The sequence below is a fragment of the Strongyloides ratti genome (assembly GCF_001040885.1).
Source record: "Strongyloides ratti genome assembly S_ratti_ED321, chromosome : X".
Taxonomy (NCBI): domain Eukaryota; kingdom Metazoa; phylum Nematoda; class Chromadorea; order Rhabditida; family Strongyloididae; genus Strongyloides; species Strongyloides ratti.
Window position 1 is genome coordinate 2043856 of NC_037309.1, and position 23380 is coordinate 2067235.

The 23380-nt window shown below is 19.0% G+C and overlaps 8 protein-coding genes across 8 annotated transcripts; 1 reads left to right on the forward strand and 7 right to left on the reverse strand.

Annotated features, from left to right (window-relative positions):
* Positions 1-1772: 1772 nt before the first annotated feature.
* Positions 1773-2749, reverse strand: SRAE_X000043100 (Poly(U)-specific endoribonuclease; the record flags this gene model as incomplete). The annotated part of the gene is made up of 2 exons (XM_024644775.1): positions 1773-2629; positions 2677-2749. The coding sequence occupies 2 exons, from the start codon at positions 2747-2749 to the stop codon at positions 1773-1775; spliced, it is 930 nt and encodes a 309-aa protein (XP_024510300.1).
* Positions 2750-4281: 1532 nt separating this feature from the next.
* On the reverse strand, positions 4282-5461 carry SRAE_X000043200 (Histidine phosphatase superfamily, clade-2-containing protein; the record flags this gene model as incomplete). The annotated part of the gene is made up of 2 exons (XM_024644776.1): positions 4282-5223; positions 5267-5461. 2 exons carry the CDS (start codon positions 5459-5461, stop codon positions 4282-4284), a joined length of 1137 nt encoding a protein of 378 aa, XP_024510301.1.
* A 3474-nt stretch (positions 5462-8935) lies between these two features.
* On the forward strand, positions 8936-10086 carry SRAE_X000043300 (Proteasomal ubiquitin receptor ADRM1; the record flags this gene model as incomplete). The annotated part of the gene is made up of 2 exons (XM_024644777.1): positions 8936-9151; positions 9190-10086. 2 exons carry the CDS (start codon positions 8936-8938, stop codon positions 10084-10086), a joined length of 1113 nt encoding a protein of 370 aa, XP_024510302.1.
* Positions 10087-10684: 598 nt separating this feature from the next.
* SRAE_X000043400 (Lipase EstA/Esterase EstB family-containing protein) lies at positions 10685-11913 on the reverse strand (the record flags this gene model as incomplete). Its single annotated transcript, XM_024644778.1, has 4 exons — positions 10685-10845; positions 11035-11188; positions 11305-11351; positions 11394-11913. 4 exons carry the CDS (start codon positions 11911-11913, stop codon positions 10685-10687), a joined length of 882 nt encoding a protein of 293 aa, XP_024510303.1.
* Positions 11914-16017: 4104 nt separating this feature from the next.
* On the reverse strand, positions 16018-17814 carry SRAE_X000043500 (Potassium channel subfamily K member 18; the record flags this gene model as incomplete). The annotated part of the gene is made up of 5 exons (XM_024644779.1): positions 16018-16206; positions 16246-16637; positions 16686-17415; positions 17456-17563; positions 17617-17814. The coding sequence occupies 5 exons, from the start codon at positions 17812-17814 to the stop codon at positions 16018-16020; spliced, it is 1617 nt and encodes a 538-aa protein (XP_024510304.1).
* Positions 17815-18921: 1107 nt separating this feature from the next.
* On the reverse strand, positions 18922-19203 carry SRAE_X000043600 (Hypothetical protein; the record flags this gene model as incomplete). The annotated part of the gene is made up of 2 exons (XM_024644780.1): positions 18922-19007; positions 19059-19203. 2 exons carry the CDS (start codon positions 19201-19203, stop codon positions 18922-18924), a joined length of 231 nt encoding a protein of 76 aa, XP_024510305.1.
* A 760-nt stretch (positions 19204-19963) lies between these two features.
* Positions 19964-21424, reverse strand: SRAE_X000043700 (Zinc finger, RING-type domain and Zinc finger, RING/FYVE/PHD-type domain-containing protein; the record flags this gene model as incomplete). Its single annotated transcript, XM_024644781.1, has 2 exons — positions 19964-20803; positions 20849-21424. 2 exons carry the CDS (start codon positions 21422-21424, stop codon positions 19964-19966), a joined length of 1416 nt encoding a protein of 471 aa, XP_024510306.1.
* Positions 21425-22525: 1101 nt separating this feature from the next.
* SRAE_X000043800 (Hypothetical protein) lies at positions 22526-23018 on the reverse strand (the record flags this gene model as incomplete). The annotated part of the gene is made up of 3 exons (XM_024644782.1): positions 22526-22761; positions 22827-22928; positions 22982-23018. 3 exons carry the CDS (start codon positions 23016-23018, stop codon positions 22526-22528), a joined length of 375 nt encoding a protein of 124 aa, XP_024510307.1.
* Between the last annotated feature and the right edge of the window lie 362 nt (positions 23019-23380).

Genomic DNA, 23380 nt, shown 5'->3' on the forward strand with positions numbered 1-23380 from the left:
TATGAATAATTCCTGATGATATAAAACCAAATGTTTTTGATATGTATTGAGTTATTAGGATTCCAAACTAAAACTTACTTTAATTATAAATTAATTCATAACTTACAAATGTAATAGTCCATATAAATGAATACAATTTAAATATAGGAAATTGATAATTAAGTGGATAAATTAATTGTATAATACTTAAAATTATAATAGTATATGTTGTTAAAAATTTAGTAAATAACAATTTTGTCCATAGTAAATTTCTTGATATTTTATTTTTTTTCATATAAAATATAAATAAAGGCATCATTAACCAAAAAAATATTGATGGAAACCATAATATTATACCTCTTCGATGACATTCATTAATTATAGGTAAAGAAGAGGAATTTATAAAATTATTATTTTCAAAAAAAGGTTCTTCACAAAATAGGTTCATTTTTTTATTGAAATAATTCTAACACTAATTTGAATTGAAACAATATAATTTTTTACATAATATTAGTTCTATTATGAAATATTATGAAATATATATTACGCTTTAAAAGAATACTATTTATAAAATTTTTTATTATATCACAGTTCTAAAAATTAAAAAAACATTGATTAAATTAGTATTAAAAAGAGATTAATGTGTTTGAAATAAATTATTATAAATGAAAAATAAATATTTTAAAATTTTAGTTTACAAAGAATTTTGAAATTTTTAATTTAATAGAAAGTATGTTAATATTATCTTATCAGATTAAATTTTAAAAAGAATAAATTTATTAAAAAAAATTTATACTTAAGAATGTTAAAGCATTATATGTTAATAATGCTATAAAATTTACTTTGTAAAAAATATTATTTCGAAATTAGATATAAAATATTTTTTTCGAGATTTTTAACAGTTGTATAATAAAAATTTTATCTTAAAATTAACATGCAAGTAAAAGAAAAAAGATATATTCAGGAACTATTTACGAACCACCAGTTTATGAAACTTATTTTAACGTAATTATTGAAATCTGAAGTATATTTTTCACCTTTCAAAATTTTTAGATTAAGATTGTGACGACTTCTGTTATAATTAAAAAAAACTTTTGGTTATTTATACAAATTAAAAAAATTATAAAAGTTTAAAAGGTTGTTTTAATTATGGGCTTGTCTTAAATCATTTAAAACTTTATTGCCATCTTTATTATATAATAATAAAATTCAAATATTTTAACATGATATATTTATTAAAAACATTTTGTGAGTATACAATAAAAATTTTTCATTATGTAAAAAATTAAAGCATAAGTAATTATTTAGATTAACTTAAGAATGAGTACTTGAAAAAAATTTATATGATTGAATTATAGATGGTAAACAAATAATAAGTATACAGTGTGACTCACAAAAGTTTTTTTATTAGATTAGTATGCGTACACATTTTTCATATACAACCACTTAAAATATTATTTATATAAATGAAAAAAGTTAATTATTTATTAAATTTTTATACTTTAAACTAATTCAATGTTCTTAGGATTAGCCTAACTTGTATCTTATAAATTTATAGTTATTAAAGTTAACAATAAGATGCTTAAAATAATTCAAATATAATTAATATTTTTAATAAACTTTATTTAGATTTATGGAAACGAATTACTTTTTTTATAACCTTTTATTTTGTTTAAATATATTGAACTTAAAAAAAATTTAATTATTTATTTATGTTCAATTTTTATAACTTCTCTTTATAAGAATTTTTTTAGTAAAATTTTAAAAATAAAACTTTTTATAAGTAAAACATTTTAAAAATTACTATTGTACGTTTTACATTCTTCAGTCATTTCTTTGATATTAGGGAATAAACTTCCAATATATATATTATTATTTTGAATAAGTTCATAAGCAGTTATAGATGCTGGACAACCATTAATCTTAACATTACAACCACTATTTCCTCTTCTAAAAAGAAAACATAATGTATAGGTAAAAAAGTCAAATTCAGGTGATGTAGAAATAAAGAAACTTCCAGCTTTTTTATAATATCCCAACCAAGTATATTTAACAGATGCCATAAGACCGAATCTTTTTACTAGATAACCTTTGTAATCAAATTTATTTTTGTTTGATGTACTTTCAAGGTAAGCAAATCTAAACCAATTATGAAGCCCTGAAACTTCACCATTTTTTAATTCACCCATAAAAACATGCTCAAAACCAGAACTATCCATTACACCTCTTGCTCTTGAATAACGTCCAAACCAAAGATGTTTTAAACATCCTATATAATTATTTATGTCAACAGCACAAGGATGTTGTTTCTGATACAAAAACATATAAAATTCCTTTCCAATTGTTGTATTTGTTATAAGATCCAAAAATAGATCAGTTTCATATAGTTCTGTTGGTGTAACTTTTTCTTCATATCCAACTTCTGGATTATAATTATCCATTAATTGTAAAAAAGCTTTAAAAGTTGGTTTTGTTAAAATATTAGGATCTACTCTTGTAAATAAAGGATATTTTGCAAAACCTTGATTATCTCTAGTAGTTGTATGCGTTTGATAATTTAATTCTACTTCATTACTTCTTGCTGCATTATAATCTATACTATAAAAATAATTTACTAGTTCTATAATTTCTTCATCACTAACCCAAATATCTATATTAAAATATTTAAGTAAAAAATGTTATATAAAAAAAACGTACTTGGAAGCAGTTGTTGTTTAGTAAAATAAAAAAAATTGGCAAGAAGAAAAATGAGTAGTAAATTTTTAAACATATCAATTAAGATAATGTGCTTGAAAGAATGAAGTTTTCATATTAAAAGAACATTCAAATATTAAACAATCAAGTCAAATATTAATTTATTTAAATTTTATAGTGTAAAAATATTTATTTTTTAAAAAAAAATAATGTTAATTTTTTTACAAAAGAAATACATGCATTTGCAGTATTTTTTTATATGAATATATTCAAAAGTAAATAACTTTAAAAAAGGTTACTACAACAAATTTTTTTTATTAGATATTAAAAATTAAATTAAAATTCAACAATAAAAATAACTTAGAAAGATTATCATATAAACAGTATCGTCTTATATTTAATTCCTTAAAATATAAATAAAAAAATATCAAACATTTTCACTAGATTGTCGATGATAAAACATTAGTAAAATCTTGATTTTATAAAGTTAATAAAATATCAAAAATAAATTTAACTTTTACATATGTAATTGATTGTTAAAATTAATTTTCTGATTTTTTTCATTTTACCTTCTTATTTGTAGTTTTAAACTTTTTAACCATATTTAAGTATTTTTTAAAGAATTTGAAAATAAATATTTTTACTCCCACAATTTTTCTTGCTTGTACACGAAACTTGATTAAATCTACTAATATCTAAATAAACAAATAATTTGAATTTTTTTAAATGTTTTATCTTTCAAAATATAATATCAAATATTAGAAACAACTGGAGTAAATATCAGATTATAAAAATTAATTATATTTGGTGATTTGAAATAAAATAAATATTAAAAATAAATTTTAAATTTTTATTTATGTTTCAATTTTATTTACAAAAGAAAAAAATTATTACTAAATTAATTTAAATTATTTTTTTTTTTTTGATTAACCATTATACTACAATATAGTATACGATAAAAAATTCTATGATTGCTCAAACAATTAACTAAGAAAGATAAATTATAAAAACTTTATTGTTTGCTTAAAAAAATTCTTTACATTAAATATTATCACAACTATGGAAATTACATTTTCAATTTTGAAAAAACTTCTATTTGTAATAATGCACATATATTCAGTTGTTAAAAAAAATTAATTTATTAAGAATGTAACTTTATGAATATTAAAAAAATTAAAATTTACACATGTAAAAACCAATGCTAGATAGTGCTATTTTTATTTATTTAATCAAAATTTATTATTTGTTTATATTAAAAAAATAAAGAAAAATTTTTTTATATTAAGCCATTATTCTTATTTTTAGAATCAAACTTCTAGTCGTATAGAAAAATAATAAAAACATTTTTTTTTAAAATTTAACCTCTATAAATAAATATTTCATTTGAAATATTATTGCTTTTTTTTAATATTATTTAACAATTTGAAAATGAATAAAAATAAATTATTAGTTTTTTAATACTTTAAGTAACATTTAAAAAGTACATTATTTTGTTTAAAATAACTTAGATTTTTTATGGATAAACCTATGTCAAACAATTTTTACAATACATTATTTTTATAAACAATGCTTTATTAAATAAATTTGAAATACTTTATTTTATATTATTCAATTACAAGATTCTGAATAACATTCTTTGTTCAATAACTCTACCGAACTATATGATTTATCATAATATAATTTATAGAAGGTTGAAAATCTACATAAACTTTTGCATTTTGGAATTTCTAAATATTTGACAGAATGAGAATTAACTTTATAAAATAATCTAACAAAATGCTCATCTTTATACTTATATAATTCTAAAACTAATGCAGTTGCGTATGGAACAAATTCATTAGGATGCATACGAAGAGATGACATAAGGGGTAGTAATGTTTCTGCATGTGCTGAATATAAAATCATTTTTTTATGTGGTTCATTTGGATTTTCTATAATTTGTTTCATATTTTTAAGCCAAACATTCAATAACAAACCACCACGTAGTTTTCCCAATTCTAAATTTTTAAAATCAGATAATCGAAAATTGTCTTTAATTTCACAAACAATATCAAAAGTTGTCTTATTCTTATATTGATTCCATGTTTGAAACATCCAATCTGGTTGAACCATATTATAAGCAATTTCAGTTTCTACATTGCATATATCTCCAACCTTTTTTAATGGTAAATCATCCTTAGAATTAGTGACAGTTTTTAAAAATGGAAAAACATCACTGTATTTAGTTTTCAAATTATTGTATAAATCATTGTTAATTCTTTTTAATTTTTTATCATAGCATGGACATTTGTATTTATAACCTTTAAGTAATGGATCATTAGATTCATAACTTGGTGCATGTATTGGAACTACTTGTGCTGGTAATTCTGAAAATACATTTTCAAGTTTTGGGTACATTCCAAAAGCGAAAGCTTGAGCACTAGTAAGTGCTCTTTCTGAATCTGAAGACATTATATAGACTTCTTTACTTTTGTATGTTTCATTAACAAAGGTGTTAACATATCTTTTTTTAAACCATTGCCCAAGATGCATTAATTGGGTTTTTCCTTTCTAAAAAAATCATATTAAAAAATATTTAATTTAATAAACAAACTTCTGTTAATTGTCCCCATCCATTTTCCCATGTATCTTCTGTATGAATATCATTTTTATAAATCAATTTTGTTGGAGATCGATCTCCATGTCTCCAAACAGATGTTACAAAAATAAGTGTCTCCTTTTTTGCAGCTTCAATGTAAAAAATTTTTATTATTAATAAATATAGCGTATAATATAGTTTCCATTCCATAATTTATTCTAAAAAAAATATGTATTAGGAACATTCTTAAAAAAGATATAATGTAAAAAATAAATGATTTAAATAAAAAATAAAATATTTATAATAAATTAATTTATATAAAACAAATTGATAAGTAAAATATTTTATGTATTTGAAAAATATTCACTTTATACTATTTTAAGTTTATTTTTCAAAAAGTAGATTTTAATGGTTTATTTAATAAAACAATAGAAATGTATTTATACAATAGTTATTACTGTAATTTATAAACAGATTTAACTTTTTTTCGTAAAGATAAAAAAGGTTATTTAAATTTGTACTTATTTTTATTAAATTTATATTTTATTCTTAATGGCAGTAGCATTTATTATTTTTAAAAATATTCATTAATATTTTTTACTATTATATTAGTGTATAAATTTTAAATTTATGTTGTATTAATAAATTATTTTTTTATCATTATAAAGTTGACTTAATATTATATCTTTTTTATTTATATTGTCTAAAAAAAATATGTTTTATCAAACAATTTATAAGAATAACGATATAACAATGACTCAGTTACTTGTATTACTATAAAATCATTTATGATTTCATAAATTTCTATCTGAAAACTATAGTCATTATTTGTTTCAAGATTTTAAAACATAAATGTTAATATATAAAAAATTTTATCCATTCAAATAATTTTAATACTTTTGATTTATAAATTGTTTACTTACGTGTTTACTTAATAGCAATATGAAAAAATTTTTTACAATTCAAAGAAATTAGAAATAAAATTTTTTTTTACCTCATTAATTAAATGTAATATTTAATAATATTGTATATATTTTGTAAAAAAAACAATTTAATTTGTAATTATTTGAATATTAAACCCTGTCGTATGGAAAACAATTCATCTTTTATGTTTTTTAATGAAGATTTTTGAAATAGAAAAAATTACTTAATATATGGGAACTTAACTCAGTGGTAGAGTGCTCGCTTCGCATGCGAGAAGCCGCGAGTTCAATCCTCGCAGTTTCCAAAATTTTAAATATATCCTTCAGATATTTGTGCTTAAAACTTATAGAAATATACCAAATTATATTAAATTAAATAGATTAGTAGATTCCTTTTAAAACTAAGTATTATTCAGACATAATGATAATTCTTTTTTTTAATACATTTATACAAACTTTATTTTATGCTAAGAATTTATTTTTATCTTAAAAAAATATTTGTACTAATATTTTAATGTGACGAAATATAGCCGACATAACATTACAATTTTCTATACAAAAAAGGTTCATTTTTTGATAAAGAAAATAATTATATATCAATTTAAGCTATAAATAATATAATACAAATTACATTTATAGTTAGTGAGGTAATATTTTTTTAAATAAAGAATAAACAATAAAAATAGAAATTTTATAACTAAAAATAGAAGAAGCATTTAAAAATTTTAAAAAATTCGTAATTATTAAAAAATGTTTTTCTTATTATCATCATTTTTATATTATTCTAGATAAAAAAAATATGTACTTTATTTTAATATGTATATTTTTAAATATTGTGTTACTAAATTTAAATAAATCCAGAAACTATGAATAAATTTTATTCTAAAAATAAATGTCTTAATACAACCTTTTTAAAAGTACAAAAAAAAATAGATTATTAATAAAAAAAACAATTCATATATGTATACAAGTGTTAATTATTTTTTATTTTATCATATATGTTAAAAATATTACTGGTAATTTCACTATATCTATTAAATAAATTGTACATTCTAAAGATTTATTAATTATTTTGGACAGATAAAAACACATTTTTAGCAAATTAAATCACTTTATAAATTTAAAAATACAAATATTTTATTTTATTAAAAATTATGTATAAAATGATGATGTAAAAAATATACATTATTCGTCTTATTTAACTTTAATGACAAAAAAAGTGACATTTTTTTTTATTATTTTTCTATTTTATCTATTTTAATTATTGTAAATTATTATTATAAACATTTATATATAAAAAAATAAATTTAATAAATTTTTTAAAGAAATTAAGATGGATAATAATGACTATACAATTTACTGTATAACACATGTTTTGGGATCAGAAAACAATGGTATTAAATTTTTAACACATATTCAAGTAGGAATAATTTATTTAATAACATCATTATTTTTTATTATTATACAACTAATTACATTTTCGGTAAGTAAAATATTTGACAAAATTTAAAATTATTTTTTAGGGATTTTTTCTCAATAAAGTTTTATTAAGAAATGTGTCATTTAGATTAATTTTTCATTATGGTATTTTAACTTTCTTTCAACAAATTTGCCATCTTACAACATCATTTTTTATAATTTTCTTTTTTAAAAAATTTCATTTTGCTGTTTCATTAATTGGATCATTATTAGATTCTACATATTTTGGTAGTGTTGAAATTTTATTTCTCCTAACAATAAATCGTATTCATAAAATATTTAAATTAAACTATAAATATGATATAAAAGAAAATAAAGTTTACCTTTTTGGTACAATTATTTGTTATATAAATGTAATAATGTTATTTGTATTATATTTACTTCCTGATTTCAAATATACTTTTAATTTTCATTACTATTACTGGCAATTAGAAAATATTGAAAAAAGTATTTTGATTTTTAAAATAGAGCACAAAATTATACTAATTTTATTTTTTTTAATTTTAATTTTACAAATATTTATAATTTCAAAAATTATATCTCTTCGTTGTAATACATCAAAAAAATCTAAAATAACTTTAGAAGATTTAAAAATTATTATTCATATATTTTTATGTATTACAACAGCAACATTTCGAGAAATAATTTTGGATTGTGAAGTTTTTAAAATAAAATGGACTGAATTAAAATTAACAATGCTTCAATTTTTATATATGTTTTGTTCAATTTCTAATAACCTTTTAATGTTATGCTTTGCAAAGTGAGTTTAATTTATATGTAATTAATAAAATTTTTGTTTAAGAGAACTTCGAAACAATTCAATATGTTGTTATTTTTATAAAAGATATAAGAATACTACTTTTACAAGACCTGCAAAACTTTATTAATAGATTATCATAAATATCTTATAGTTTAAAACCAATTATATTATTTATTTGAAAATATTTATAATATATGTATTATATATATGAATAAAAAAATATATTTTAATCTTTTATTGTTATTTTAAAAAAATTTATACTATAAAATTTCAACAATTATATAACAGTTTAAGAGTATTTAAATAATAATTTATAAAATAAAAGTTAGCACAACCTAATTTTAATAATTTAACCGCGAAAAAAAAACAAGATAGCTGTTGATTATCTAATTTTATTGCAATCATGTTTGTATAAAACAACCTAATAAAACTGTTTGTTGATAGAAATTAAAAAGTATAAATTTAAATTATTGTTTTATATAGTAAAACTTATTATAATTTTTGATCTTGTTTCATTGAAAAATGGCTATTATGTTTACAAAATCTTTATCAACTGAAATTAATAAAGAGATATTATTTAAATTTAAATGTGGTAAATCTATACTTCTTCCTGGAAGTAGTAAAAATACAAGAAAAGTTACTGCTGAAGAAACAAAAGGTATTGCTTTTATTAAAAAATCTTTTGATCAATTAACTCATTTTTGTTGGATGAATAGTGAAAAAAACATTGTAATTGATGTAAGTTGAATATAAATATATTTCTATATATATAATAGGATTTTATAATATTTCCTGGAGAAACAGAATTTAAAGAAGTTAGTGAATGTTTTGATGGCCGTGTTTTTATGTTAAAATTTAAATCGACTAATGAAAGAAAGTTATATTGGTTTCAAGAATCTGATAGATCTAAAGGTGATAAAATCGTTAGAAGAGTAAACAAATTACTGAATATTCCTCAAAATATACGTTTACTTCGTAGTAGAAAATCTGATGGTAGACGTTCACGAGATTCCACTTTAGATATTCGAAATTTAAATGATCCAAAAAAAAATACAAATGAAATGTTAAGATCATTAGATCAAAATCAATTAATGCATCTTTTAAATTTAATAAATGGTGAAACAACTATTAATAATAATCAACCAATAAATAATAATATGAATGATAACATTTTTTTAAATAACTTAAATTTACCACAAAAAAATAATCAAGAAATAAGTAGCTCTAAAAAACAAGTAGATTTGTCTCGTCCAATAGCACCATCAAACTTTATTGAACCTGGAAAACAAAATTCTGATAAATCAAAATCATTAAATTCAAATGAATTACCAATTAAACAAAACTTTGAAGAAGTTAAAACTTCATTAGTATGTCCATCATTTGAAAGTACCGCTGCAACAATCAGTTATAAAATTAAAAGAGGACAAGCTGGAACATTTCTTGAAGAATTTAATTATAAAAATAAAAGTTTAAGCGAATCTAGTAAAAATGAACATTTTGATGTTAATAAAACACTATCAAAAGATTCTTCAAATATGAATACAAATAATGATAATACAAAATATTTAGTTTATGCAAAAAGCGATACAATAAATAATGAAGAAGATGATAATTCAATGGAACCAGAACCTAAGAAAAATAAACCCGGTATTGATAATGTAGATATTGATTAAATTTAATTTTTTCATTAGACTTTGCTAGTGAATTTAAAAAGTTAAACACAAATTTTTCATGCATTTTAAATATCCAACCTAAGTGTTTATTTTGCAAAAAAAAAAAATTTCACCAATTTTAAAATTGCAAACATATAAAAATTTCTTTGTTATACTTTATTATATATTAGTTTCAAAACATTATCATTAGTTATAGGTATAATTGATTAAAAAAAATGACCATTTTTACCATTCTTTAATCAAAAAGTAAAAAATTTTCTTTAAGTAAATGTTAAACATCTAGAAAAATAACAATATTTATTAAATATAAAAATATAGTATTCTAATTTTTTATCAAATCAATCTAATAATATGGCATAAAATTGCAATAAAAAACTGGAAATTGATATTTTTAATAACTTAAAATTTTTAAAAATATTCTAAAATAAGAGAAAAATAAATTGCAAAATATTAATAAAAAAATGCTAAAATATTTGATTGGGAAAAAAATCACTAAAAGAAATAATTTTTTACTTTTTCAATGAACCTGAAATTTTGCCAATAACAATGAACGCAACAATTGACGGAAATTGATTTATCCAAATTCTTAAAATATCTTCTAATCATCATACTTTTTTATCATTTCAATAACATAAGAAGATGATTTATCCTTAGTTTCAATATGACTCCATTTATCACTAATAAATTGCTCAGTAATTGTTGAAAGTCTTGATGTGTTTTTGTTGAAAACTATATTATTGTTTCCGATAACTTCATCTTCTAGAAATATATAATTTTTTATGTATAGAAAATATCTTTTTATAATTTTTTTTTAAATTTTGTAGCAATCATTATTTTTTCTTTGTTATTATTTCTTTTATTGCTATTATTTAAAGTATTAGTAATAATTTTTTGTAACTTTAGATAACAAAAATAATTAATGTTCATTTAATTTTATTGTAAACATACGTGTACTAAAAATATTTATTATATATTGTCCCTCTAGATATTTATCTTCATTTAAATTTTGAAGAAAGTTAGAATAATTATTTTGTCTACCTTCATTTTTACTTTTAATACCACATTCATCATAACCATAATCATTTCCAGGCCAATAACCGTTCTAAAATATTATATTAAAGTAATAGTTTAACATACAATTTTATTACAAATAGGAAGTTTTGATAATGATCCACGAATACAGTAACACAACCCATAATTACTGGCTGATATTGATACAAATGTATTAATTTTTTTAGATATTGGTTCACCAATATTACACACATCTAAAAATAGTAAAATTTATTATTTTATCTTTATTAATATACCATGTTTCTCTTTAATAGCCCCTCCTTTTATAGCTTTTCTAGTTAAAGTTACTCCCATTGAATGAGATACAATATTAATAGAATTAAATTTTGTATATTTAAGTACTGCTAAAATAAATCTTCTTATTTTTTTGACATATTTACAATCAAAAGTTCGACTTAAATTATTTTCCATAATCCTATCACCCCAAGTTATTCCATACAATTCTTTCATAGTATAACCATTATTTAAAAATGTATTTAAACTTGAATTCCATCCTGATCCTAATAATGAACCATCATCTAATGCTCCATCTCCATTACCGTGGATAAAAATAACAGGTCTTTTTTTAATAATTGATTTTTCAGTATCTTTTCCACCAAAACTACCATTATTTCCAAAAATTAATGATGGAAAATCATCTTCATGATATCCATTTAACTGTAACCAAGTATAAAAATGATTTGTTATTAATCCATTTAAAAAAATAATGTAATTAATACCAATGAAAAAACTAAAAAGCAATAAAGAATGGGCCATATGTAGTAAAATAAAAATTAATTTATATTATTTAAAAACTAAAATAAAAACATATATTTAAAATGAATGAATTCTATGTTACATCAAAAAACAATATTATAAGAAAAATATTTTAATAAAACAGTAAAAATAATTGAATATAAACTTTACAATAAAAATTCAACCATTTGCAATATAGTATTTTTCATTTATAACATTATATTGTATTCTTAATATTTCCATTGTAATATATGATTTTTAAATAAAAAAGAATGTTATATTTTCTGATAATGAATAAAAAGCACGAGAATATTTTAACTCTAATTAATTCAACCAAATCATTTTTATTTTTTTATAAAAATAAACAAAAAAAAATTAGAAATAAAATATTTCTAATAATCACAAATAAAAATTTTTTGGCAATATAAAAAAATCAGATATATAAAAAATTATATCTACCAAATATATTAAATTTATCTTAGTTCAGTTGCTATACCATATTAAATAATTAAAAATTACAATTAATTAATTAATATATAAAAATAAAATTTTTATTTTAAAAAAATTAACAAAAAATATTATGACATAATATATAAAAAATTTTTAAAAAAAGTTAACCACTCTTTAAGTGTTTCTAAATGTTTTGGTTATCAACTGAATTTAGTGAAATGATAACGAAATGATAGAGAAGAAATATTTTTATCATATATACACATATAAAAAACAATTATTTAAAATTACCAACTTACAATCATTTTAAAATAGACTACAGTTTTATAACTTTTTTTTTACTTCAACATTTAAAAGAGTTTATCTTTACTTCTTAGAAAAAAAAATTCTTATATTAATTATTATTTTGGATACATAATGGGATTCATAATTTGCCTTTATAATAGTGTAACTGAATTTAAATTCTTCCTTTTCATTATTTATAACATAAATAATTTTATGCAAAAAATAACGTTTTTTAAATATAATTGTATAACAAAAAAAATTATAATACTAATTAGAGATTTCGTTTTTATTATCAAAAGCAGTTCTTATCTTGAGAGCATTCTGAGTTCTACTAAACTAAAAACTAAAACTTACTTATTCTTCCTGTTTCTTTCTTTATATCTGGTTCTTTTGTACTATTTACTAAAGTCATACTTAAAATGGCATTACAGCTATTATATTTAAATTTTTGTAGATTTATACGAAAATAAAAGTTAGTGGTTATCAGATAGCGTTTTCAAATATTTTTCAAAATTACAAAAAGCAACTTCCAGGTTTAGAAAAAATACCAGCATATAAATGTCTTATATTCATTTAATTATTTTTTTTATTTCTGAAAATATTTTAAATTTTTTTAATCAACTTTTATAGTAAAACACATTTTAATTATGTACTGATTTTATATAAAAATGTAAAAAGTGTTTAAAATACTTTAAATACGCTTATTTAATTGCTTTTTTTTTATTTAATTCATTGGAATAAATATCTTGATATAAAATAATATTATAAATTAATTTGATAAAAAGTTAATTCATTAGTTTTTGTTTAAAAACAATTTTTTGAAATTTTTTTAATTCTATATTTACTACTTTAAAAAAATATATAAGGCAATTTACTACAATTTTAAAAATAAGTATTAAATTAAGATAACTAAATAACATAAAAATAATAAGACCTATTTTTAAAAATAAATAAAATAAAACTATAAATGTTAAAAAAAAGTTTTTATATATTATTGCTAACTTAAAAAAAATTATATGTTTTTAACAATAAGAGAGTGAAATTATTGAGTTATGATTAATCATTAAATGTCTACAAATGGATATTGGTAAACAGAATTTTTTTTATTATATGATAGATAAATTTCTTTTCAAACTTTTTCTTATCATATCAATAAAACCAATTGATAACGAAAAAAGCTATGAGAATTTAATAGAAGAAAGTGTACAATTTAAAAAAAAAAATTGCCAATATATTTGTTCAGACATTTATATCAATTAATAGTAATGTATTATAATCTCATTTATAAAACATTATAAAATGATTAAAGTAACGGTAATTGAATAGTAAAATTAAAATTTAAAGCTGGAACATCTGCTGATAAATGATTGTATTACATGAAATATGTAGGTTAAAATATTTAATATTTTAACATTTTAAATATGATATAAATTAGAGTGGTATAATTATTATAAATTTTTAAAAAAAATCGCTTTATGTTTTACTTTTATTTATTTTTTTGTACATTTTTAATAATCATTTTATCACTTGTTACTTTAAATCAAATTAGTATATTGTGATATAAACAGTTTTTTATAGAAAGGAGATTTTTTGAAATGATGTATATATATTATTTATTTTGTGATGAAAAAATAATTATTTAATTTTATGAAGAATTATTGAAAGTGTTTTGAAATAATGGAGGATAAAAACATTAATAATATAAATAGTGAAAAAAACAAATTATTAAAGTATACTGTTAAAGATGGATTATTATTTTATCAATAGAATAAAAATGTTTTTTTTCATATATTTCTGATAAATATACATTTTCGTCCTATTTTGTTTAACTTCAAAATATTTTGCTTAAATATAATGACAAAATCAATTCATAATATCACTCACTTTGAAGTGTTTTCTTTTCAAATGATAAAATCTGTCAATTAATAGCATTTTACGTAACAATAAAACTTCTTTTTCAAAACAAACAATAAGTACCAAGTGTAAAAAGTTATTACTAGCTTGAATCAAAAATTTTTTAAAAATGAAAACTATATCTTTGAAACCAATGGTTACCTTAAACTGGTTTTTTAAACTAACCACATGTAAATGACATTTCCCAAATCAATTCTACATGATACGTTTTTTTTTCGTAATTTAGTTTAAGTAATGTTGATATCAGATAAAAGTAGTATGTATATGTATTTATGTGATATACATTTTATTTAAATGATTTTATAATAATTTATTAAAGGATACTATATATTTTATTCAACTTAAAAGAATTATAATCTTTATTATATAAAAATATTAATTCATGATTTCTTAAAAACATAATTTTCAATTTCATTACAAATTTTTTAAAATTTAATTTTATATTTCAGAATCAAATAATTACTTAAAATAGAGTTTAATAAATATATATTTTTGAAAAAAGATTATATATGCAAAATTTGCTTTAAATGTTATTTCTGTATTTTTAGAAAATATCCCCAGAAATACAAATCAGATGAGGAATATTTTTTTTTAATATATACTACAATTTTATGCTATTATAAACATAAGATTTATTAAAAAAATATTTCTTTGTAAAAATTGTATTAAATTTTTAATTTATTATTTTAATATGTTTAAATGTCAGTTTAAAATTTAAAAAACTCAAACAAATATTTAAAGCATTTTAAGAATTAAATCTATATAATTTTTATAATTTAAAATTTAATAATTTTCTTTTAAATTCAAAAATATATTGATAATTTATTATTTTCACAAATTTTAAATGTTAAATTTTTAACTTTTTTTATAATTTTTTTAACAATTTTTTATTTCAACAGCTAATCTTGTTGATTTGCATTTTTTAATAATTTTTATTTTTAAATTTTTAAGAAATTAATTGTTATTTAATAAAATATAATAAAATGTTAGTTTATATGAATATCTATATAGATGCATAAAATATATATATTTATAGATGTTACCAACCCGCAATTCTAAAATTTTTTTGAAATATATGTTTGTAAGTCAATATATATATATATTATTAATAATAAAAATTTTAAAAGAAATAAATTTTATATTTTAAGTAAATTACTTACAAGCATTAATACTGTTTTTTTTTTATCAATTTTATATTTTTATATTAAAAATTAACTGTTATTAAAATGATATTAATAAAGATAATATTTTAAATTATATTAAAATTAAAATATTAATAAATTTTATTATATTGATAAAAATAAAATCCATATGGTTATATTATTGTTATGATTTATCAAAATATAAAAATGTAATATTATTGAATAACAATTTTATTATATGTAAAAAAGAAAATTAAATATAAATATACTATTGCAAAACAAAAAAATATATTCGTTTATTTTATTATTTATATAATATTTAGAATTTGATTTTTTATATATCTGATTCTTTCAATATAAATGGAACATATAAAACTGAAGCATTTTTATTGCTTGGTATTAACAAACGATGAATTATGTTTGGTGATGCATTAATTCTTTTCAATTGTTTTGTTACCGGCTTATCATAACTTTTATTTTGAACTATATATCCATCTGTATCAGTAATATCATTTGGTAATATCTAAAAAATATATTTACATATTAATATTAAATAACATACTTTAATATTATTATCTTTGACAAGTTTTTGAACAGCCTGACTTAAAGGTTCATATAAAATATTTTTTTGTTGATATTGTAAATCAGCTAAAATATAATCTAATTCTCTAGCTTGTTTAGAATTTAAAACTGCTCCACGAACTTGTACTATTTTACCACCAGCTGTTCGTATTACATCTATACCTGTATGTTTTAGAAGATTTTCACCAACTTGTAATCCTGTTATTACAGCTCCTTTAGCATCTCCCATTTTTGTACCAATATAATGTATTTTGCGTATATATTCTGTACCTGCTAGATCAATACACATAGTTGCTAATGATAATCCAAGAATTATATATGCCATTGTAAAAAACATATAAAACTGATCTGTTGGTACAATATCACCAAAACCTATAAAAAAAAATACATAATTTTTCTTTTAAAAAAATATATACATACCAACTGTTGCCATTGTTATAAAACAAAAATAAAAAGCTTCAAAATATGTCCATCCTTCAAGTGATTGAAAAAGAAGACCTCCAAGTGCTGTATATACAACTAATACTAATAATACCATTATAATTGGAATACGAAGTGCATCTTGATCATTACTTTCTTCAGAATCAGTATCCATTTCATTTAAATTTATACTACCAGCTTTTATTGGTGTTGAACAACCACTATGTTGTGGATCATTTACTGATCTTTCCTTATAATGATGTGATATTCTTCTTGATTGTTTTTTAAGTTTTCTAACTAAAACTCTATAACTTTTATATAAATAACTAAAAAGATCTGAAAGAAATTTTCCAATATCAGCAATTGTAACAAGAAGTAATGGAATTCCTAAAAGTGCAAATAAAATACATGCTATACGCCCACCAAATGTTGCAGGGACTAAATTTCCGTAACCAATTGTAGTTATTACAGTAGTTGCAAAAAATACACTATTTGGAAATGTCCATAATGTTTCATCACCATTTGTTCTATTTAATAAATGACGTTCATTGATAAATTGATTACGATATGCTTGAAATATATTTTTTACCAATTGTTCAAAATATTCTTGTCCTAGACTATTAAATGATTCTCTTGATATAATTGTATTACCAGATTGAGTTAAATTCCAAATATTATCATGAAATGAATCTCTTAAACCAAAAATAGTTTGTAATTCTTTTTCTTTTGTCTAAAATATTTAAATTAAAATAAATAAATTAAAATAATACCAATCTCTCATTAGATTCTTCCAAAGAATGAAATACTTTTGCTCCAATTAACAAATAAACAATAAGTAAAAGAACCAAACCAACATGTGGTAATATAATTTTAGCATACTAAAAAAAATAAAAAAAATTATATATATATATTAATATAAAATTTTATTTACCTTAAAAACTTTTGTTTGTTTTTCTTGACTTTTTTCTAAATCAGTATCATCAGATAATGGTGGTCCAGCAGCTGTTAAATCAAATTCCATAGGAATATCATCGTTTTCAGGTTCTGATTCTTCTGAGCTTACATTAAAATTATCATCTCCTGAATTAGGAAAAACAATTGTTTCTCTTCGCATTTTTAAATTAGACATTTATACCATATTCTTTATAACTAAAAATAAAAAATAATAATAAATTAATTAAAAATTGAAATATATATATATTTTTAAAACATTAATTTTATTTTAAAATATAAAAAAATAAAAATATTTATAAATTTATATCTAACATGATATAATTATTATATAACGTAAAAGTGGTAATTAATTTTGAAAGAAAAATAATTATATTTAATAAAACTTTTACAAATATATAATAATGCAAAATAAAGTTTCTTTTTTATATCTTTTAATTAATAATATAAAGTTTTACAAAGAAAATATTTAAATGAAAATATACTAAAAATATAAGTTTGTTTAAATAAATTATATCATAACTATTGTTCTCAAGAATGATATTTTTAAATTAAAAATAGCAATAAGGGATATGTTAATAGAGCATTAAATCACGGTTTTAAGTAAAAGCAATTTTATTTCTTTTAATTATTTTCCTATTTATCTCTTATCTCTATATTATATAATAAATGAAACAATCATTCAATTTTCATTGCAATTGTTTTGTCAATAAGTTTAACAACAATCAGTGTAATATATTAAAATTAATGAATAAAGATTACCTTCAAAAATTATTTAACATATTTTTTATATATAAATGTTCCTTTTTTTTTGAATTGTAATATTATATTTAGAAAATTATAAAGAAAAAAAAAGAAGATAAATATGGCAAAACGTTTTTATTCATATAAAAAAAATTAGATAAACAACGCACTTTGGAAAATAAATTTCAGAATGGGAACCATTGGGACAATTTGTTTTATCAATTATTTTTTTTTTTGACTAACTTTATTTATTTTTTTTTGTATATTTTTTTTTTGATACGTTTAGCCAGGAAAAAATTATTTCCACAATTAATTATAATTGATTTTACATTATAATACTGCACAAAAAAAAGGTAAATTTTTGAAGAAAATGGTTTCATGTGAACTTGTAATATGAAGCATGGATGGATGTTGTTTAATTTTTTTTTTCTTTTGAAAAGCTTGATTATTTAAATTGTAATTTAAGGAGAATAGCTTTGAGTTAAAACTTTTAAAATTATTAAAAGTTTAAAAATTAATTATTTTGATGTTTTATTATATTTTACTTTCTTCCAGATGGAATAAAATGAAAATTGTCTCCACCTTGAGTTCCGGCCATGTACTCAGCAAGAGACAATCCAATGCTTGCTAAAAAGAATTAATTTTAAAACTTTTTTTTTATCAAAGTTTTAAACATACGTGAACGTTTTCCTTTTATAACCATTGCTTTATAAACATTATCATAATCTGGAGATGAATAATCAATGTCATAATTTCCACTTGGCCAAGCAAATGATAAAGCAGCTAATGAAAGAATACAGAAAACAATGAAAGAAATATGCATGTTGATTGTTCTAAAATCACAAAAATTAATATTTTAGTATAAATATTGATAATTATAAAAATTTTTTATTTTTTCTTTAAAATAATCATCCTATTTATACTCAAAATTTGTAAGATGTGCTCATATGTGTTTAAATTAATATAATTAAATAATATTTCAAATATATTAATTTACAGACAGGCATAAAATTTCTATTATTTGTTTAACTAAATACTACATTATAAAATATAATAAAATTATCAAATAATTTTTCTTTTTTATTCTCTTAAAAACAAAATATAATAATTCAATTAGCAAATATATATTAATAAAATTTAATAAAATTTAATAATATACTTTTGTGTACTTGTTAAAAAACTAATTAGTATTATTAAAACGTCACCATTTATATTATTATTTATTATAACATAGAAATAATATTACATTGCAATATTTTAAATAAAAATAAAAATATATATATTTAATTGGAATATTATTATTTTATTTTAGTTGTTTAAATTATTTGTATAGAATCTTGATAAAAGTATTTTTTTATAAGGAAAATTTTGTGACCGGAATGATACACATTTATTGAATTCTTTGATACTAAATTAACAATTTTTTTTTATTGTTATTAATAGAAAATAAATATCTATATAAATATAATACTATAAATTATTAAAATTTTATTATACTTACTAGATTATTTCTTTAAATTGATTGAATATCTAAACATTAAAATTTTTTTTTTTCATTAAAGTTTGTTTATATTCAATATAAATTAAAATAGTGGATGTAAAAAAGTTGTTTGACCATCTTTATATTCATTTTTAAATTTTTGTACTAATGTTCTACATAAAGGGCAAGTATCTTTTCTATCAAACCATGTTGAAATACATTCTTTGCAAAATATATGATTACATTCTAATTTTAATGGTTTCATAAAATTAGAGTAACATATTCCACATTGTGAATCTTTTTCTAAATCTTCTGGAGATGGTATAGTTGATGGAAATGGTGTTGGTGAAATAATTGTTTTTGTGCACATCCAAAAATCATATAAGATTACTGATGAAAAATTAATCTTTAATGATATATATAAAATTTGTAGAAATAATGATTCAAAATATACCAACCATTGAGCCATAGGTAATATATGAGCATAAATTTTTCCTGTCATTTCAATCCATTGATACATACTTCTTATTTTATGTTGTTGAACATATGGTATTAATGATACCAACATTTTTAATGTCAAAATTATATCTATAAAAAAGAGATCTGTAACAAAAGTAACAAATAATGTTGTTGAAATATTTTTTGGTGGCCATTTACTTATTTTATCTTGTAATATTATTGAATATAACATAAAATCAAGATTAAACCATGTTATACAAAACCAAATCCTAAATATTGTTCCAATTATCATAACAATTGTTAATTTTTTAGAACATTTTCCAAAAAATCTTCTGGCAACAGTCTTTTGCGATAAAATCATTAATATTATTCCAACACCAGCCAAACAATTATCCATAAATACTTTTAAAAATGTTAATATAAAAAATGGTATAGCTATTGCTATCCAATTACTAATAGCATTACGTCGTATATGTAAAAATGGCTAAAAATATTAAAATTATTAAAAAAAAAAACTTTATAGATATACCCTTGAATTATTTACATTATTATCATCTCTTTGTTCTTGTTGTTGATTATTTAATGCGAAATATCCTCTGTTAGTATATAGATCACGTAAACTTGAAATAACAAAACCAAAGAAAGTCGTTGTATAAGAATTAATATCTTCATTATTAACATTCCCCGTTTGTTCACGAGTATTGTTATGATGATCTTCTTCTGATGAAGTTGGTACATCTCTATTATCAAAAAATTCTTGACCATTATTATTTTGATTTTCATTTATTACAAGAAAAGTATCTCTTGTTCTTTGAGACATTTGATTATATCTATTATTTTGATTAGAATTTAATGGTAATGTTGAATTTTCTTCTGATGATACAATAGATATATTTGCCAATGATGAAGCTCTTTGAAGTCCAAATTGATGTCTTCTTGTATCTCCTAAATCATTACCATCACTAATACTTGTAGGCATAAAACCAATTGAATGATTTCCATCTAAATCTTGTTGTAATCCAACTAATGCAGGTGAAGAACTAGATGAAGGTCTACTTATCTCCATCCTCACTGATTCATTTATTTTTTTTCTTGTTGTTGACATGTTTTTATAAAAAAAACATAGAGTATTCTTATACTAAAAAAAAGTTTTGTATAAAATCTAAAAAAAAAATACTTTTATAAAAAAAAAATAAAAACTATTATATCAATAAAAAATGTAATAGTATATTTTTTACCAAATGTAAAAAGTTAAAATGTAAAATTATACAACGTGATAGTATATGTAAATTATCCTATCAATAAATACTTTTAATAAAATATATTAATATATTATGAAACAAAATAAAAGTTTCAGATATAAATTACCATTCCATTAACAAATGTTCAAGAATGATCGTGGTAAGACGTCCATACGCCTAATTATATTAAAAAAAATTTTTATATTATATATAAAAGAAATAATAAAATTATATTAAAAAGATTATATAATAAAAATGACTTTTAATATAAATATTAAATGTTAAAATAATAGATGTACTTTATATTATAAAATATATTTCTATATAAGAAAAATACATAAATATATTATATTAGTAAGTAAAAATATTGAATTTAATGTAATTTGTAGCAACTAGCATATATATTAGTTTGAAGTAATAGCATAATTTTAAATTATATTTAATATAGCATATAGACAATTTTTTAACATAATTTTTAGACTATGATATAAATTATAACTATACATTAAAGTTAAAGAGAATTTTTTTTTTTTTTAAATGTATATATATAAGTATTCTTTTTTTAAAATACAATTTAAAAAAGTTATATTTAAAATATTTTTATCAAATGTATGCAATACTAAATAATATTTATTTTTAATATAAAAACATATAAATATACATATTATATTATTATGCTTAAACAAATAAAATTAAATGTCGAAAACAATTTTATTACTTAAATAATAATTTTAATAACAACAAATAATTAATTTTAACTTTCCTATAATGTTTATAATAAATACCATATAAATGAATTTTTTTTAATTGACCTTGTATTAGTAATTTAATCAAATAAATATACTTTTTAGTAAAAAAGAAGATATTAATAATAAAAAAAAACATATATTTTATTAATTCACATAATTTTAAGTATTAAGTAGAAAATTTTTTTAAATCTTGTTTGACTATGTCAAAAAAAAAATTTATAAAAATTTTTTTAATAATAACATTAATATTAATATAAATATTCCTTGCGAAGTATAAAAATTAGAAGAATTACGTGTTGCAGATTTAGGTGTTATATTATCAACAACATTTTGTTTTTGATCATTAAGTGTTGTTGAATTCATTGAAGAATTATTATTATTATTATTTTGTATGAAACTTTTATTACTATTAATATTATTTTCTTTAATATATATGTCAGTTTCTATGGAATCTATAACAAATTTAAATTTTTAAATTTTATTAAATTTTTTATAATATTTAATAATATTATTTTACCTTGATTAAACAATATATCTTTTGGCATTGCTTCATCTTTTTCAATTGTAATAACTGGACCATCAAATGACATTGAGTATGTTACAGATAAAATTATGACAACTATATTATTAATTAAAAAAATATTTTTTATTCATTAAAATAATAAAACTTACACAAAAATAGTATATAATAAGATATTAAATATTTCATTTTAGAAACATAAATATTTTTATGAAATATCAATTATGTTTACTGTTATGATATAAGTATTAATTGTTTTTATAATAGTTATAAGAATGTTTTAAGAAAATTTTATATTTTTAAAACAAATATTTTAAAATAGTTCAAAAGATATATTAATTTTACAAATGTTCAACATGTATTAAGTAATATAAAATCAATAATATTTGATCTAGTTTTATATAAAGATTTAATTTCTATTATTATGACCGGAAGACCTTGTTTCGATATATATAATATGGTAAATTAAATAAGAGTATTGGGCATCCTCGCTGTATTTGTATATATCTTATTACTCAACAAGTTTTTATTTCAATTACTTTCATCTAAAA